Source organism: Pseudopodoces humilis, chromosome 3 (assembly GCF_049639895.1).
Source record: "Pseudopodoces humilis isolate 2021_Gansu_Grassland_sample_001 chromosome 3, ASM4963989v1, whole genome shotgun sequence".
NCBI classification, from domain to species: domain Eukaryota; kingdom Metazoa; phylum Chordata; class Aves; order Passeriformes; family Paridae; genus Pseudopodoces; species Pseudopodoces humilis.
Genome location: NC_142202.1, coordinates 9,516,198 through 9,534,432, shown reverse-complemented (window position 1 = coordinate 9,534,432; position 18,235 = coordinate 9,516,198). Strand labels below are relative to the sequence as shown.

Below are 18,235 nucleotides of genomic sequence, written 5' to 3'. Positions count from 1 at the left end.
CCCAGACCCATTCCTCCCAAGAAATCTGGCTCTTCAGAAATGATCTTCCCAAGCTTTTTCAGGGTAGATTGGACCTCTCTGGAGTGATATTGTTTGTGAACATTGTTTCAAATTGCCAATAGCTACTCACAGCTCAGCGGTGCCTCGTTCACACCTATTGACAGAGGTTTGTGGAAACCCTGCTCACATTCAATTTACTCATTGTCATCAGTTACTCTTATGCTTAGTGATGCCTCCTGCCATCCCTCTGTAGAGCAGAAGGCTCTGAGGTAATGAACTATCGTAGGCAACCTTAACTCAAGAAGTCACTACCCAGATTCAACAGAGACGTCTGATACATTCGAGCTTCTGGACCAATGCAAATTCACAGTAAAACAAAACAACCAAAAAACCCCTCAAACATTTAAGGAATACCATCTATGTAATTAACTATTCATAGACATACTAAAAAAACCTAAAGAACTTCAAATACGGCAAAGTCATTGGAGCCAATTTGACACTTGACACCCAGCATGACTTTATAAGTGAGAGGTGAGTTTTGATGGAAACTGCAAGTTTGTCAGGCTGATCAGAGCTGCCTTTAGCACTCACTGTGTGTTGCCTCAATGCAACTTAGAGGCAGAACAAATTTTCAAGCATGCTCAGTCTCACTCCAACCACATCAACCCCAGCTGTAGAACAGATACTCTCTAAACATAAAGAAAACACTTCCTTTGGCTCAGCAGCCACTGTTGTACCTAAACTTTTTAAAACAATGAAGTCATTCTGTACTTTTAGCACTTCACTGATGGAAGTGTGTGGATTACACATCCTCAAAATAAACCTTGAACCATACAAATAAATAAAGCAGTGTCAGAAGCTTGCTCTCCTCAAATTTGTAATAGGTATTCCTTGCGTGCAAATATGACTGCTAACAAAAAAATGCAAGGTCAGCCACTCTGAAATGTTATCAACACTATACAAATGTTACAAAACCAACATGAGGAGTACATCAGCTCCAATAATTTTATTAGTTTCTGAGGTGAAGCATTTTTCTTTTAGTAGCCACTTCCAAGATGAGGCATTTTTCACTGTTAGAAAGGAGGCACCTCATTTAAATTGCAGAAAAATTAAAAAAAAAAAAAACCAACAACAATAAAAACAGGTAAGCACAAAAAAACCAGTTTTCTATAACAGTCTTCATTTCAAAACTAATTTGAGGCCTAAGCTCTTCATTTTGAAAGTACAGTTTAATATTCTGGTGGGAAAGAACCTGTAACTTTAGATATAAAGTTATTTAACTTTAGTTTTACCTAAAATCTAACAGAGTAGCTCTCTCGTATCAGGAACAAGATACACTTTTTCATTTACTCTGAAGACTGATGTAAATATTATAGGCAAAATGCAGACATGCAACTGTCGACACAAAGTTTCAGCCCCAAAACTTGCCCAACAAGAACTGTGAGCTAGAGCTCAGTGCTTCTGGAGCAAAGCACCACTTTTGGGAACAACTGCACATTCCCAGTTTTGTGACAGAGACCTGTATTTTACTGCTTCTGGCATTAAAACTTGCAACTAAGCATCCTCACATTTGCTGTACTGGGATTTGCCAAAGTCCAGCTGCAGGACTAACAATATGTTTTACTTGTTCTAGGTCCTTCTTTTTAAAAACAGGACTGAGACTAACATGAAGGGGTGCAAGTTTAGGAATTACTGGATTTCTTTTCATAGCTAGTCCTGTTTCTTCTAGTCATCCTCCCTCATCTGTAAAATCCTTACAGATTACTTACTAATTATTTTATTAATACATTTATATAAATGTCTTTGTTTTCCAAAGATATAGCATGGAGCTTATTCCTTAACTTTTAATAAAGAAGTCTATCTAAACCATAAAAATTGTATAAGAAAAAGGCAGCAAGTCTCACCCCCAAAACAATACCACTATGATTGTATACACTGAAGCAGCAAGATTTATCTTTACTGGCAAAAAAATAAGGTCCAGAATACCAAAGTTAAGCAAAGATAACAGAAGGCCTAACACAAAGGGGCATTGAAATATTACAGTCGAAACTCCCAGTGAAGTGGCAGCCAACTGAAATCAAAGATCATAAGAAAAGCTTTCTTGTTAATTGAAAGCAATATGAAATCTCTTTTTGATTACAAATGCAGAGTAACCTAAACCAGCCCCAGTGTACAGAAGACTGAATCCTTTGACAGAACTTTAGCCTTTCAGGTAACTGCCTACAAACTCAACATGCTCCAAAGATGGCTTTTAGTGTTACAAATGAAGATTCTCTAATTAAATTTTAAAAAGTTAAAATATTTGCAGCCTGTAAGGTTAGCCCAGATTGGAATTCTGCAACAAGATACGCTTCCTTAAGTGTCTTTTTAAAGCATGTCAAAACCATTAGTTAAAAGGATAATCTAAATAAAGCCATTGTTAAAAAAATAAAACTACATCATGCCATGGCTGGAACAGCTAAGGTAGTGGTCAGCAAGGAAGGATTATTTCTTGGCACAGTAACAAAGCAGCAGACTTAGTTCTCCCTCTCTTTTCACTATTTTATTAAACCTTCCCAATATTTCACAAAAATAATACTGAGATTTGTAGCTCATCTTGTTAGCAGATGATCAACTGTACAAAAAAGCAGGACTTTGTTTCTAAGCATACCATTAAAAAAAAAAAAAGCATGCTAAGTCAGGGAAAGAAATTAAGAAATTGAAGCCCATATTCTGTTTTTCATCATCTACCAGATCATTTCACCAAACCTGATGCTTGAACCCAGTTATGCAGGTGTAAGTAAGGATTCAGCTGCACTGAAGGCAACTGAATTCAGCAGCATAAGCAAGATCACTATCAGCCTACCTATGCAAGACTGTACTAGAACAAATCTTGGCTGGACATGTAATTTAATTCATCACTCTGATCCTGGATAAGCCCCAGACCTTCAAAATAATTTCACTACTGTCAGAGACAATGTTCACTGTCAGGTGGAATATTTAAGTTGCATACTCTTTCTCTGAAGAGATGAAGCACTCAAATGCCAGATACACTCCAGTTTTTCAAGCCACCAGCTTCAACACAGCTTCACAGCTCTTCCTAGAGTTTTTCCAAGAGTTTTTGGCCTATGTACAAGTACTTGAACACAGCAAGTCTTCTCTGACCATGTTTCATTAGATAGAAACTTCTTCCTAATGCATTTTCCAACAAGACTCTCAAGTTTATAAAACAAAGCTGTAACATCTAGATCACTTTCAAAGGTCTAGACCATACTGCACTACCACTAGAGCTTCCCCTTGAAACACACTTGCTGAATTAAGGAATTTTGGACTAAGAATTCACTCATGATAGAAAAACTTGACAGCAAATCAAGAGGCACAGTGAAATACAGGGCTGATCAGAAACTAAAATAAATATGCAGCATGAATTCAAGTCAGCAAACTCATGCTGAATAATGAACTGGTGTTTCCCATACCTAAAATGTTTCAAGCTGTTCACCACCAATACTGATTGCTCATAACTAGTTTCAAGACTTTGGCAGTTGAAACAGAAATAGCAGCCATTGAAGAACTGATAGCTTTGATCATGAAAAACATTATTACGATAAGCATCTCATACCTATTTGCTCCAATTCCCTAAGATGTAAAATAAAACTGGTCTAAGCAAGATAAAGTTGATGTTCTCACAACACCACATTACTACTTTGGTTCAAGCAATACTGAGAGGAGGCAGCAGCTGTTGTCCTCAAACCAGAAGGCTAAGGAAAAAGACCAAGCCACAGATACATTCACAAACAAAGCTACAGAAAGCAATGCAAGAATTTTAAGTCTACCACATCAGAAGGATATACAGTCAGTCTAATAACAAAACTTAAGGCACAGCTCCCTGAACCTCTTAGGAAACTCCCACAATTAATTTGTTTCCCTTGAGTTAGTGAGAAAGCTCATGGAAAAACTCTGGTCAGCAGGTCTGGAGTAAAGACAGGCCAAGGACTGCATAGCTCAGATCTGGGGAGGGGGAGCTATGTGTGCACAGTCCAGGGAGATGAGATAGAGAAGGCATCGCTCTCATCAGCCAGTAAATGTTGTATCAGAACCTCTGGAAACAACCTTGGGTAGAAATCCAACATTAGGGCATGAGAAAGTAAATTTAGCACAGTTTAGAAGGCATGTCACAAATATAATAACCCACATTTTATAAAAGCTGTGGTTGCTGTAGAGAGATACTATCCAATGAACTACTTAAAGCATTCTCTTTCACTTATTTTAAAAAAATATAGTGATTAGAGAACAAATATCTTTACAGATAGTTACAGCAAGACAATAGAAGTAGTTTGTATTGTTCTACACTCGTACTTTTAGCTGCTTATCACAATCAAAATCTTCCAGAAGTAAATAAAGGCTCTATTTGAAAGGAACTCTGGAAGTAGCTACCAAATTCTCTAGATGAAAATTTTGGCAAGAAGTTCATGTGCAAGTAAGAAAGTTTGTTCTTGTAGAACAACTGCGCAGATGCAAACTCACCGTGTCCAAGCCCCTCGAGATTGTAACCGCGCTTCCACTTGGATTTACGATACATAATCAAAAGTCTCACGCGCAGAGAGAAAGGGACCTGTTGATGATGGTGGCTGTCAACAATGAGCTGAGATCAGTTAGCTGCTAGTGCAGACAGGACACCGATTTTCAACACTGTGAGAGAAAGCCAGAGTGAGACCATATGGTTAAGCCCCATCCACATCAGCAATTGAGAACTGTCAGCTGGCAGAGGCACAGGTAGGAGATCTACCTGTCACTCACAGCCACTGTAAAGAATGGTTTTGCAGAGGTTGGCTCAGTGTCTCCTGGAATAAATGTGTCTTTGAACACAGCATATACCCTTCTTTCCAGTCAGTACTCCTAGCGCAAAGCAATTCAAATGCTCAGTTCTTCAACATTATTAAGGGAATTCAGTTGCCACTTGCTGTGCTCAGGGTTTACTGAAATTCAAGAAAATGTTCTGGAATTATACTGGATAAGTCATAGTTTCACATTTACAGAAGACTGCCAGTTGCAGGTAAGCATTAGACAAGCACTGTCAGCAGACACCCTGGCTGTGTGTTATTCAAAACCGTGCAAAATAAAGAGATGAAAGGGCTGGCTCTAACTTCAAACTACTTGGAGTAAGGGGAGTTGGACCAGATGAACTCCAGAGTTCCCTTCCAAATTCTTCTCTTCATTGACAAACCTGGCCACTAGCACAGAGGCATGACCTTTGCATGCAAAGACAGAAGCCCTGCATCACAGAGCTATTATTTATCACCTATTTGCATGACTGCAGGAATTCCTGAACTTAATTGTTAAGGTATAGCAGAAATACATTCTGCAGTTGAACAATTTTAAGGTGGCATAAAGCACTGCTGCCTGAAAAAGCAGCAGGCCTGCCTGTGGCCCAGCAGCTACATGACACAAGGTTCTGCACAACCATGATTACCACAGACCCACGCTCCAAACTGCTTCTAAACTGGATTTACTCAGTGCTGAGTGCACCTGAACAGACAACAGGAACAAAGAGCTGGGACTACCTTCCATATGACTGTGTTCATTTCCAGAAAAACAGTAAAATTATGTATTTTTAAACCCATTGATCAATGAGTAGTGAGATAACAGGAAATAAGAATTTATTTCTCAGCAGTACTTAAAAGCTATGTTAAATCTTGAAAAACAAGGAAATTTACTCCCATTTTTAACTACAGCTAATTTTGTTTTCTCACTCTTCTATTCAACTTTTGTTCTTTTAGGTAATAGAAGCTGTATTCATCACTAAAAGACTGCTTAGTACAGCAATAATCTTATTAGCAAGCATCTGGAGCTAAAACTAAGCTTATATGAAAGATGCTGTAAAATTAAGCTTGAAAACAAGTACAGTAACAGCCATGAATGAAAAAAATTAAAATTCTGTCTCAGTTAAAAAAACACACACTTGGAAAAACCTATAGATCTGTCTTCACCAAGGCTTAGTCATTTCCGGTACATTTCTTCACAAGGCAGTATTTTGTCTGCTCCCATTAATGTGAGGTACCTCCATAATCAGTCGCTACAATAAAACCTGGGATACACCAACATTAACACAGGTTATGGTCCAATTAGAAAACTCTTCCACCAGCTCTTCTGAACTGGTCACTTGGTTGCATGCTGGAAAAGCATCTTCTGACACTGCCTGGACAAAGATAACCTGCAGAAACTGAACAGGCTCCAAGAGACTCCAGTACAAGGAGTGGAATGAGAAGACAGGTATAGGCCACAAAATACAGTCTCTGAAGATAGTGAGATAATATCTGAAGATTGTCAAAGTTTAAGTAACATTCCCAAAGACTAATCAACATCTCTGAGGTGGAGTAAAGGGTAAAATAGACACCTGACTTAAAACCATGCTTAGTACCTCAGCATAAGAGTGAGCCAAAGAAAAACCACCAACTGCCACGGTTAAGCTTCCAATACAGTCTAATTTGGAATTCCCACATAATTTAACTACAATGATCATTATTAATAGGGAATGTAGAACTCCCTGGGATTTTATTCAGCTCAAGAGACTCCCACACTTATATGTAGGTCTCTGAAACACTGAGCAAATTTACCCTCTGCTAGAGTTGTTAAAGTTGCAAAGCAGAAACCAGAACAGACTGCCATTTAACAAAAGCAGCCTCAGCAGAAGGAGTGAAAGGGAAAACCCAGGCTTTACCGAATGCCATGCTGCTCCACATCAACACAATGGAGGGGAATCCTGTTCCACTCTGAGTGCTATGAGCCATCTGGCCAGAAGCCATGCTTATGCACAGCTACTTGGCTTTGAGGGTTGAAAATACAAGATGAACAGCCAAAATCTGAGGCCAGCAGACACAGCTGTCAGGCAGGGATCAGCAGACCTGAGGACTGACTGTAGCATTACAAACACTCCAGCCCATATTGGTTGGCAGTTTTGCACTATACCCTATTCTTTCCCTCAGTTATTTCCTTCCTCTCTTTGTCTACCTACCATAATTCCTACTTGTGCTCTGCTTCTCTCCCCTATCTCTTCCGTTTAATGTCTCTTTGGAGTCCAAGGTCTTTCTGTCAGGCTTCTTTCTATTCATACAGCATGGAAGTGCTGAAAAATCAAAGTTCACAATTTTTGGTACATTCAGTTTCTCGTCTCAGGATTTTAAAGAAATCAAGTTTCTTGAAAGACAGTTGTCAGACTCTGCTTTTAACAGTCCTCGGCCACAACATCTCAGTTAGTATTGAAGAAAGGAGTTCACAAATAATGCAGTGTGCTGATTTAGCTTCTACAAATGGTGAGTCTGGCCACTGCAGAGACATCTGATCTACAGCTCTCACTGACACGAACAGCCCCTAGCCACACAAATAAGACCGTCGTGGTTCTTCCACAAACTCCTGCAGGTAAAAAAATGAAGATGATAGCCGATTGGATGGAACAGCTCTAAGAAAAATCAGTAACAGTAACTGCAAAATCTAAAATTAAAGTAAGTCTGTTTTTGATGCTTTCAGTACACATGGTACATTAAATTTGGCAAAAGCCCAATGGAACATGAAGTACTTGTGGACAATGTCTGCCAAGAGCTAGAAATATAGTACTTAGTCTTTAAAGAACAAACAGAGCACCTCAGTTCATTTCTACTTTATGCATCTAAAAAAAAAAGTTAAATCAAGGTGATCTTTCTGGGGGAACATTTGTATTAAATCTAATTGGCATGCATTGTCCAATGCTGAATGGAACCCATGCCCATTAGCAAAGAATCACTATTTGTCATCCTATAATCCCTTCCACTTGTGACAAAAGGTTAAAAACAGATGTTAGACCTCACCACGTTCCAAAACACTGTGCTTTCCCGCTCAGCATCAGGTTTGTGCCTCACGTAAGCTCTCTATGTGGACCTCAGTCATGCTGACACTTCTAAACATCTGACACAGTGAAAGCAGAAGAAAAATGGGAAGCCTGAACTCAGGGAACTCATGCTGCACTATCATTTTTTTTCACCTACCTTCACATTTGTTGCTACTTCATTAGTTTACATGCCTCAAAGCAGAGCAAGGTTTGATTAGTAACAGAATGCTTATTTGCATTTCTGTAGCAGCCTCCAAACATTAACAAATTAAGCATCAACACACCCGTGAGTTCCTTACCTTTCTTGAAATAAGGACAAAAAACAAGAGACAAGCCTGACATCCCTCTGGGGCTTTGGAGACATCATGCACCATCTCAGCACACAGGTTCCTCTCCCTGCCATCTCCTATATCCTGCACTCTTTCCTAGTTGAACAGGAGAGTGGAGCACAATTCCAGCTTTGTTACGTCTCAGCCGCAGCCCTGCCCTGGGAAACTGGAGCAGCAAGAGAAAATAGGCAATGCTACACTTGACATCAGCCCAAAGTGAGGCAAGAAACTTCTCATGCCATCTCAGCTACATGTCAGCCAAGCACTACCTGAATCTTTAAAGCTATTATTTCTTGGTGGTTGATATTTTGAAATATATAATGCAGCCTGATAAATCTGACTGTTACTCCTCCTCATTAACAGCTGTAAAATAATAGCAGAATGTCTACAATAATTGCTATTGTGGACTTGAGACTGAAAGACAGCCTGATCGGTCACGTGACTATTAACATGGTAATGTTCACTTCTCCCTATGACTGGTCTCTTGGTTTTAAAGTAAGCATTAACTCATCCCTCACCTTTCGGATCAGGCTCCTCTCTCTGCTCCTGTTTATACACTGGCAACTTGAACAAGCTCCTCCCCAAAGTTGGGGGGTAAGGGAAAGGCAGCAAAAATTCTTTTAACACTTCCCCTCTTGAGGCAGAGGTTCCTCTTGCTGTCTGTGTACATGTGAGAAGAGTGATATATGAATGCTTATTTCAGTGAGGAAAAAATTAAATAGCCTATATATATTAGCACAGGAATTCAAAAGTAGTTGCTGTATCTAAGTCACAAACGGCTTATAAGCCCACACTTTCTACTAGAGCACCCTGACCTTTCTCAGCCAGCAGTGAGAGGTACAAGAACCTACTCTTTGCTCACATCTGCTGCTCAGAAACCCTCTGACAAAGCTTAAAATACAGGCCACAGTACTGACTGTATAAATATGCACACGTGCAAGAAAAAAAATGGATAAAAATAAAAGCTAGTTGTGCATTTATTTGCCTGCATGATCAAGCTGAATTCCTCAACTTCAGCAGGTGGCTGACAGCCTTAATACAGTAATACATCACTTTTAAAAAAGACAAGAGAAAAAACCCTGTTACCCTCACCATGGTACACTCCCAGCCCTCAGGAACAACCTTGAACAGCTCACAGAAACCTCATCCAACAGGCAACACCTCATGCTGCACCAAAAGGAAAAGCTGAACTGGAATGATATTTCACATCCACCAAATGAGCGCCTAATAAATACTAAAACAATTGATGTGGGCTACCAGCAGCATAGCAATTGCCTTATTATTAAAAAAAAAAAAAAAAAAAGAACAAAGAACCAGTATGATGGATCCACCTACCGCAGGAATCAAGAGATGATGACTTGGCCATGAAAGTCATCTAAGCACAAAGGGGTGATCACCTGTCTTCAGACTATTATGCATTACAATGTAATTTGTCTAAGGCTTGGTCTGCTAATCCCAGGGTACAAAGTGCAGTTATAAATATATATTATATGTATATATATATCTATATATATATGTATGTATGTATATTAAAACACAATCTTTTAACTTTAAGAGGCACAAGGACAGTAGATTGGAGCAGGAAGAAGTCTATCTCCAGCGTCAGCACTACCATCACAAATTTGCCTCAACATCATCATATGAGAAAAAGAACAAATGAAACATCAAGTGTCTGCTCTTGGGCCTTCTGGTTCTCTGCACTACCTACTGAAGAACTGTTACACCTTTGCCCTGTTCAAAAGCAGTTTTTAACTGTTCTAAGTTTCAGGCCATTCGACCTGGTTCTCTCCCAGCTCTTTAGTGAACGTACATTAAATAAATAAATAAATAAATAAATACCCTCACAACTAGCGGGTGCTGAAATTAGGTGTTACCACAATGACTTGTTTTACAGCTGGACTATTATCTTCTCCCCTTGTGACTATTTAACTGCACAGACAATGTACTCATGCCACTTGTGGGCGTGATACGTTTTTTTGTGGACTTCTGAAAGCAGCATCCTAAAACTGAAACCAAATTACCAGGAAAGCTTGATCATGAAGACGAAAATAGCAGTATGGACTGAACAGACCGTAACTCTGGCTTCTCAAATATTACATCAACTACCCTGGTTTCCTACACAGGAGGAACTACCAGTTTCTATCAGAAGATTTTGTAGCATGTTCCTAAATTCAAAACACGTCAGTTGCCCAGCAAAAAGGAGTCCAATCCAAATCCAAGAGGGAGCACATACCCTACCTCCAATACTAAGGTAGTAAGGGTTGAAACCACTTTATTCTTGCACTGCAGCACAGAAGTTCAAAGTCATCTTCTGCTAACTTTAAAGTACAGCAGCAATCAAAATACAGAAGCTTGTGTCTACCTGCATTTATTTTCTTCCACGGTGAGCACTCAGAGTATTAGAAGTGGCTCAGGAAAAAAGTAAACCAAGCCAAACAGAGAAAAAAAGATTAGCAGGAAATGACAGAACTGACATTTTTAGAATACAGCAGTTTATCTCAAAAGGTGCATCAAAAAAGCAAAATGAGCAACAAGTTCTTTAAAAATAAGTAAATTACTCATAGTAAGCCCTCATATATGATAAATTGTGCATTTTTACCCCTAACATCATACCAATTAAACAATTCAGCTCCATCATCTGACATAAGAAACACTGCTTATTTTCCCTGTTGAAACTTGTGTTAAGTCATGATTAAGACAATAATTACTCTTGTAAAAATATTGTATGGAACTACAGCTGCTTCAGGTAAGTGGAAAGGATATCAAGGTAGCATGAGACAAAAATCTCAGTATACATATTAACACTTAAAGAGAAGAGGAGCCTTGATATTTCTTAGAGAAAATTCTTCAGGGACCACTTTTATCATTTAGCATGAACAATTTGTCTTAGGACAAAGAAAATACAGATGCAGTACTCAAGACTGTATGATTTTAAAAATCAAGTTCTTATTGTTTAATACTGCTAGATTATTAAAAGCAGAAGGACCTGGGAAGAGAGAAAGTGGGCACTTTGGGGCAGACCTGCAACTGCCAAAAAGGCATGAACTTGACACAAGGAAAGGAACTACAAACATATGGAACCCCCCTAAGCCTAACTTTGTGACTAGTTAAACCTTGCCTTACAGCATCCCATAGGATGTGATGTTTAAGGGGGCACTATGTGCAGGCTGCACAGGCACACAGGCTCCCATTCCTAAAGCCCATAGCTCTACGCGGGTGCCTTGCAAGCTGTTCCAGACAATTCAACTGTTCACTGATCAATTTCTGGGCAAAGATGACCAGCTGGGTGAAACATTTCAAGTTAGATCTAACCCAGAGATGCTGGTATGACTGCCCTGACCCGAAGAACAATGAAGCCATTAGTGTTTTTGGCCCAGATCAAGGGGTTACCCTCCATGGGGATAAGCTGGCAGGGACAAACTAACCCAACAGCTGCAACTTTCCAGTTGCTCACTACATGGTTCAGATAATTAAGCAGAAACACTGAAGAGACAAGCAGGACAGTGTGAGATGTACAAATCACACCACCAAATTTCTTCTCACTATGCCTTCACAAATTCTTGCAGGCCTTGAGCTCCACCAGTGTCAAATCTTGACAGCCTTCTCAACAAAAAATCAGTGCCCTCAAATACAATCTCTTTTCCCTACCCTGTCCATAAAGTAAGGAAAATAGGTACCCCAGATACTCAGAAAAGAGTATTTTTAAGCATTTGCAATAAAACCCAAAGAGTTATATAGTTACAGAGACATTACAAACTTGAAATACAAGCAGCTATGTACATCCAGACAGATGAATCAATTGGCAATGGAAGAAAAAAAACATCTATAGTGGTCTACTTTAAAGAAAATTCTGGCTAGGCAGGGATTTGTGTTCTACTATTTTTCTGGGTTTTGGTTGCTTTGGGTTTTGTTTTGTTTGCTGTTTTGTATCTTCAAGTCCTAGCTCCAACAAACTATCCCCCAGAGAATCCTATTTGACTAACTTACTCCAAATCCATAACCTGCAAGAACCTACACATTTATATATCCCATTCAGTCAAAACCTCAATCAATCCACAAAGTATCATTATCTAGTAGCTATTCATATTATCAACTACCCTTAATAATAACAAAAAAAAATATTCCAGAGATCATTTCTGGTTTGTGCCTTTTTAGCTATAGCCTTTCAATACCCTCCTTGCATTCACGCAGATTTACACACCCCGATGTAGCAGCACCTCCCTGCCCCAAATATCTCTGTACTATTAAAAAATACTTCTCACAAGGAATGCTTTTCTCCTTTCTAAAAACACATTTGTGCAATTAACTTCTACAGACAAGGCTGGCAAAGAAAAACATCTGGTTGGCATAGCTGTCTAGCCAACATCAAGGCAGACCAAGAGCATTTTGAGCCAACATTGACACATGTCCCAAGTCTTCTACAACATCCACAGGTGAACAAGGAAAGTGAGTGTGAATTGAACAAATCCTCTTCCTGACAGGAATATAATTACTGGAACAGAGTAAGAGGTTTTGAACGTTCCTAATCTAAAAACTGCAATATAGCTTTACTTAGAAGAGTAAAATTATAGGATACTCCCAAACCACAGCCAGAAATTCACTGCAAGGTTTAGGCCTCTCTGCTCTCAAGTAGGATTCAAGCCCAAAACTCAGCATTTACATAAGTACCATGGGTGGCATTCAAGTCCCTGTGATTAAATCCAGCAGCATGGATTAAAACCAAGGTCAGCAGATTAACTTTTATTACCTGTTCATGAACTGAGCCGTGCTCCTGCATGGCAGGCCCCAGAGGATACCATCAATCCTTAACCAAACACTCCCACCCAGGCACTGCATTCAGCCTCAACCAAACAAGCTGCTGACTCTTTCACACTTAAGCCCACGTCCCCAAATGCCACCTCACATGCCCGCCAGGAGACACTGCTGGAGCAGGACTAGTATTGATGAGCACCTACCTCCAGCACAGGGTGCCAGCAGAGGACAACAGCTTTCCTGCAAAATCCTGTAGTTTCCAGTCGACTACTTCACAATCACTCATCACTACAGGGTTATTCCAGAAAGGTCACTTTGAGCAGCTGGGAACATTTGGTGCTCCAAATCATGTCACATGGGTCAGCAAAAGAAGGTCATGGCATAGGGCTCACCTAGGTAGTCCAAATGCTGTGCACTCACTCATGCAAAGCACCCAAGAACCTCTGCCTACCTGAAGAAAAAGTTTCTTTATAAACCAATATAAATACAGGATACTTGTAAAAGAACATGCTCACAGTGTGACAGACTGTCATTTTTCTGCAAATCAAGTTATTGTCAAAGAGTTTTTACTGCTTTTAGCATAAGGCAGAAACAAGGTAGAGCTTGCATTTTTTTAAGTTTCAGGAGGATTTCTAGCAGGACAAAGAGCTTCCATCTTTTGTAACTTGAAAGGAAGGCTTTTGAATACATTCATTCAAACATTTTAAACAAGAAACACAATCACTTTTAACTCCTAATTGCCACATCCATCACGAAACATTAAGGCCACAAAAAATATGCCATGATGTTACCTTATTGTCCCAGCCCACCCCCAAGCACCCACTGGGGAGCCAACAGCAGCACAGGGACAGGCAAATGCATCCCATGAGCTGCCCACCACCTCCTGAGAGGCACAGAGCCACTTGAGTTTTACCCAACTGACACGATTTTTCATAATTAAATTGCTATTTTACCTTCTTTCCCATTAATCTTTTCACACAGGTAGACTAACTGGGCCTGACTGGAGATACAATATTAATTTCAGTAGGACTGGGGAACTACAGTAGAAGTGTGACACTTCCTGGTGCATCCTGCTAACCAGTAGATTGAAAAGAAACAGAAACAAAGATCAGATGGAAACATGCTCACTTTTTTTCCACTGAAACTCAGCAGCATTCAGCAGCACTCAACCTCCTTCCTACCCCGTGTCTTTGCTGTCACTTCCTTTGACAGTTTGTCAGCACGCTTGTGAATCTGGAGATTAAGGAATGAATGTCTAGGAGGCAAAAGAGCTGGACTTTTTCATCCCGATGTTCAGTCAAAACTTACAATCTAACCAGCAAGGCACACAGTGACCAGCCAGCAACAAGTATCTCCAATTACTGGCATCCAGCAGGAATTGCTAATCAACTGTGTAATTTTGCCTACAAGTATGCACTTAAAGGTGACCGATTTCTCATGAAACAGCCTCATTCTCCCTTTTTTAGCTCAGGGCATGGATTAGCGTCTACAAACAGCTCTGGGTTTTCCGTTTTCCTGTATTCTAGGGTTCTGAATGTCTGAAAAGACATTTTATATCAAAAAACACTTGTAATTAGCTCCTTACAAATGAATAGGAGTTTTAAATACCACTGGCTCCAAGCACATGATCCTCTATTTTGTACCTACAAACACAGTCACTAGCTGTGAATGCTGAAGTGAAAGGATCCTGTTGTCTGTGCCTGGTTTCCTAACAGAAACCAATATCGCTACCAAAATACAAAATGGTTGTAGCAGAGGTAGTAAATTAATTTCTTCTTTAACTGAAATACTAGTAGTTACTCAAAATGTTAATTTCTAAGATGAACACTAGCACAGTGACCTGCTGTGTTGAGAAATACATTCCAGTGTTTAGTAAGAACGGAAACATTCATGAGGCACACATTACACGACTTTACTCGGTGTAACAGTAGGTGCTCCTACATGTTTAATTCATTTGAAATAGGATATGTTGAAGCTTAAGGTACCCAGTAGCAACCTACATACAACCAAAATGCATTCCTAAAGCTTCCTGCCAGGCCATTCACACGACTTCAAAGAGTTAGGACACTTCTCTTGCACAGCACCAAGAGTGTCTAATTTTCCCACTACCAATGCTCAGCAATACCAAAAAAGCAAACCATGCTTTTTCTGGGGGGACAGTGGTGGAGAGGAAAGGGGGAAGTGTCCCGGGCAGATGTCTGAACTTAGGCTCTACATTACTCACTCCAAGATTGTCGGCCTAAAACATTACAAAGCCACACAGACCACACAACAACACATGCAAACGAAGATCTGGGCAGCCTGTTCATTTCCACTAACCTACCGGCGCCTTCTGGAACAAAAAGCAACTGAAGATGTATCATCAACAGGTCATCAGCATGCTTCTTTGTGGGGGAAAAAAAAAAAGCGAACCGCTGCTGAACAGAAACCGGAAACGGCCTTTTTTTCCCCCGGGTCTCCCCCCGCCCCCCATTTGCGTTCAAAATGGAAAAAAAAAAAAAAAAAAAAAAAAAAAAGATAAACCTATCGTCCTTCAGATGCAGAAGCGCCAGCTTCTAGATCGCCGAAAAGCTTTGTCATTTTTCTTGCCAAGTAGTGTTTTTTCAAGGCAGAGGAGTCCCGGGGGAGGGGGGGGGAAGAAAAAAAAAAAAAAGGGTGGCCTTTAAGGCCAGAAACACCAACATTACAGCCAGACTGCTTTTTTCTTGCATGTATTCCAGAAGCTGCGTTTTGCAAAGGTGAAGTAGCTGCAGTTTTTGAGGTGGCAGTTAAAACAAAAACAAAGGGGGGGTGGGGGGGGGGAAGAAAAATGCTTCTTGTATAAAAACATAACTGCTTTAAAATATACCCTTCATCAGACGAAAATTATTCGGCTGTAAGCACAACTGCTCCTTCTCTCTCCTGCCTTTTGAATATCTTCCCTACAGCCGTTGCAGGCAGAAATGTCCTCCTCGTACTAGATCCTCCTGAAAACGCATTATTTAACTAGGTGAAAACAAGAGTGAAAAGAAAAACCGGACACAAGTTGCGCCGGACGGCGGGCTGCTCACAAAAGAGCCAGGGCTGAGGAGATGGGAGAGAAACCCTGCAATTCCTCCAAAATGCTTAAAATTAAAAACACAACTTACCTACCGCCCAGCTGGATTTTTCCAGAGTAAAACAGCATCAAATTTGGAAGAGATAGGGATTAAAAAAAATAATCAAAAAAAAAAAAAAGCAAGCTTTCCCACCAAGATTTTTCAGGTTAACAACAGCAAAACAAAATCCCCCTTTGTTTTGTTGTCACCCGCCTGCGTGCTGCTCCCATTCCGCACTCCGGCACGGGAGCCTGCGATCAATGGACTTGGCGGGGGGGGGGGGGAAACTCGTTCTTACCCCCAAAAAATAAACCACCGCCAAAAAAAAAAATCCACCTCCGAATTCAACAGAACCCTGGTGTTCAAGTATTGAGAGACTATCTTTTGCTTTTATTTTTTCCTTTTTTTTTTTTCAAGTGATGTTTTTCCCGAGGGCAGACGGCTCGGCAGCCGCTCCATGACAAAGAGCTTCCCCAGCACACCCAGCCCCAGAGCGGGGCCAACTCCGGGCGGCTGGGAAGCAAAAAAAGATTAAACAAAAAGAGGAAGAAAAAAAAAAAGACAAATAAAATAAGACAAAAAAAAACTTCCCAAACCCCAGCGGAAGAAAAAAATAAGAACGGAGAATTATTTTAGAAACAACCACAACAAGGGAGCCCTGCGAGGCGCAGTACAAAGCGCGCAGGGCGGCGAGAGGGGAGGAAGGAGCCCGAGGAAGGCAGAAGGGGGCAGGCCCCAGGCAGGCCCCCCATCCCTTCAATAGCAGCGCGGGGATGGGGCTCTGTCGCGACAGGCGCGATACTCACCCCGGGGAGGAAGGAAACGGGCAGAAGAGGCAGCCCACGCCGGCAGGCCGGGAGCGGGGGGAAGGGGCAGCCTCAGCCTCCTCACGGCCGTGCGGAGGGCGATAGTTCCGACTGGGCGACAAGGGAAGAAGGCTCAGAGAGTTCACCTCCGACCGGCAGGGCTCGGGCGGGCCGGTGCTGCGAGCCACAGGCCAGGGAGCAGCAGCGGCAGCTGCCGGGAAGCGGCCGGAGAGAAGAAGCCGATGGACGCCGCCGGCTCCGCCGCCCTCACACCGACTGCCGCGCGCAGCCCCCCCGCCCCGCCTCACCGCGCGCCACACCGCCAGGGCGGGGCCTGGCGGGGCCACGCCCCCTGCCCGCCCCGGGGCATGGCGGGAGTTGTAGTCCCATTCCCCGCCCACGCTGAGCGCAGCCCGTGTGCCCAAGCATCTGTGTGCAGGTGTGTACCTGTGTGCAGGTGTGTGCGAGTCCACTTACCTGCGCTTCGTGTGCTGCGCAGCTCTGAAAGCTCGCAGAGTCTCGGGCTGCCTCAAAAGGAGTACAGCCAGTAGGTTACCCCCCCTCCCATTCTGTTCTTTTGAGACCCCACCTGGAATAGCGCATACGATTCTGGTGTCCCCAACATAAGAAGGACATGGAACTGTTAGAGCAAGTCCAGAGAAGGGCCATGAAGCTGATAAGAGGACTGGAGCTCCTCGCACACAAAGACAAACTGCGAAAGTTGGGACTGTTCAGCCCAGAGAAGAGAAAACGGTGTGAGAGCTCATAGCAGCCTTCCAGTACCTGAAGGGGAACCTTCAGAGGAGCCAGAGAAGCTGTAGCGATAGGACAAAGAATAATGGGTACAAACTGAAAGAGAGGAGATTGAGGCTGGATATTAGGAAGAATTTTTTTTAGTGTGAGAGTGGTGAGACACTGGAACAGGCTGCCCAGGGAGGCTGTGGATGATCCAACCCTGGCAGTGTTCAAAGCCAGGCTGAACAAGGCCTGGTCTAATGGAAGGTGTCCCTGGCCAGGGCAGGCTGTTGGAACTAGATGATCTTTAATGTCCTTTCCAAATCCTTAACATTCTACAATTCTACAATTCCATGTGTGCACGTGTGTGTGTGTGTGTGTATGTATACACACATATGGATGTATAGAAAAATGTATGTATGTGTATATGCCCATATATGTATATATATATGTACATATATATGTATTACATGTATGTCTTTCAACTGAAAGACCCTTCTAGCCACCTAGAAGCCCCTTTTCTATAGGGAAAGACTATATTAATTCATTTTGTTCTATGTTTTCCATAGCTTAAGAGAAATCACAGCCTTGATGTGGTCTTCAATTTTTTTTCTTAAACATGGTGAGTCAATGGAGATGCTTTTGTAGTCATCACACCATGAGCTGCTGAAGAATTATCCAGGGTCAGGAATATTA

At 41.5% G+C, this 18,235-nt stretch overlaps 1 protein-coding gene across 5 annotated transcripts in view; it reads right to left on the bottom strand.

Annotated features, from left to right (window-relative positions):
- The window catches only part of PELI1 (pellino E3 ubiquitin protein ligase 1), a 43,136-nt gene extending 26,043 nt beyond the window's left edge, over positions 1 to 17,093 (bottom strand). The window contains exons 1-2 of one of the 5 annotated variants that reach the window (XM_088053457.1): positions 16,805 to 17,093; positions 13,125 to 13,368 (exon numbers count right to left, since the gene is read on the bottom strand). Coding sequence is in view for 2 of the 5 variants with exons in the window: in XM_014254697.2 (XP_014110172.1) it covers positions 4,504 to 4,558 (55 nt within the window). In the remaining 3 variants the exon portion in view is untranslated. Of the gene's footprint in view, positions 1 to 4,503; positions 4,669 to 6,991; positions 7,115 to 8,139; positions 8,200 to 13,124; positions 13,373 to 16,804 lie in introns of those variants that run through there. The other 4 variants (XM_014254697.2, XM_088053456.1, XM_014254699.2 and 1 more) reach the window with 4 other exon arrangements.
- Positions 17,094 to 18,235: the final 1,142 nt, after the last annotated feature.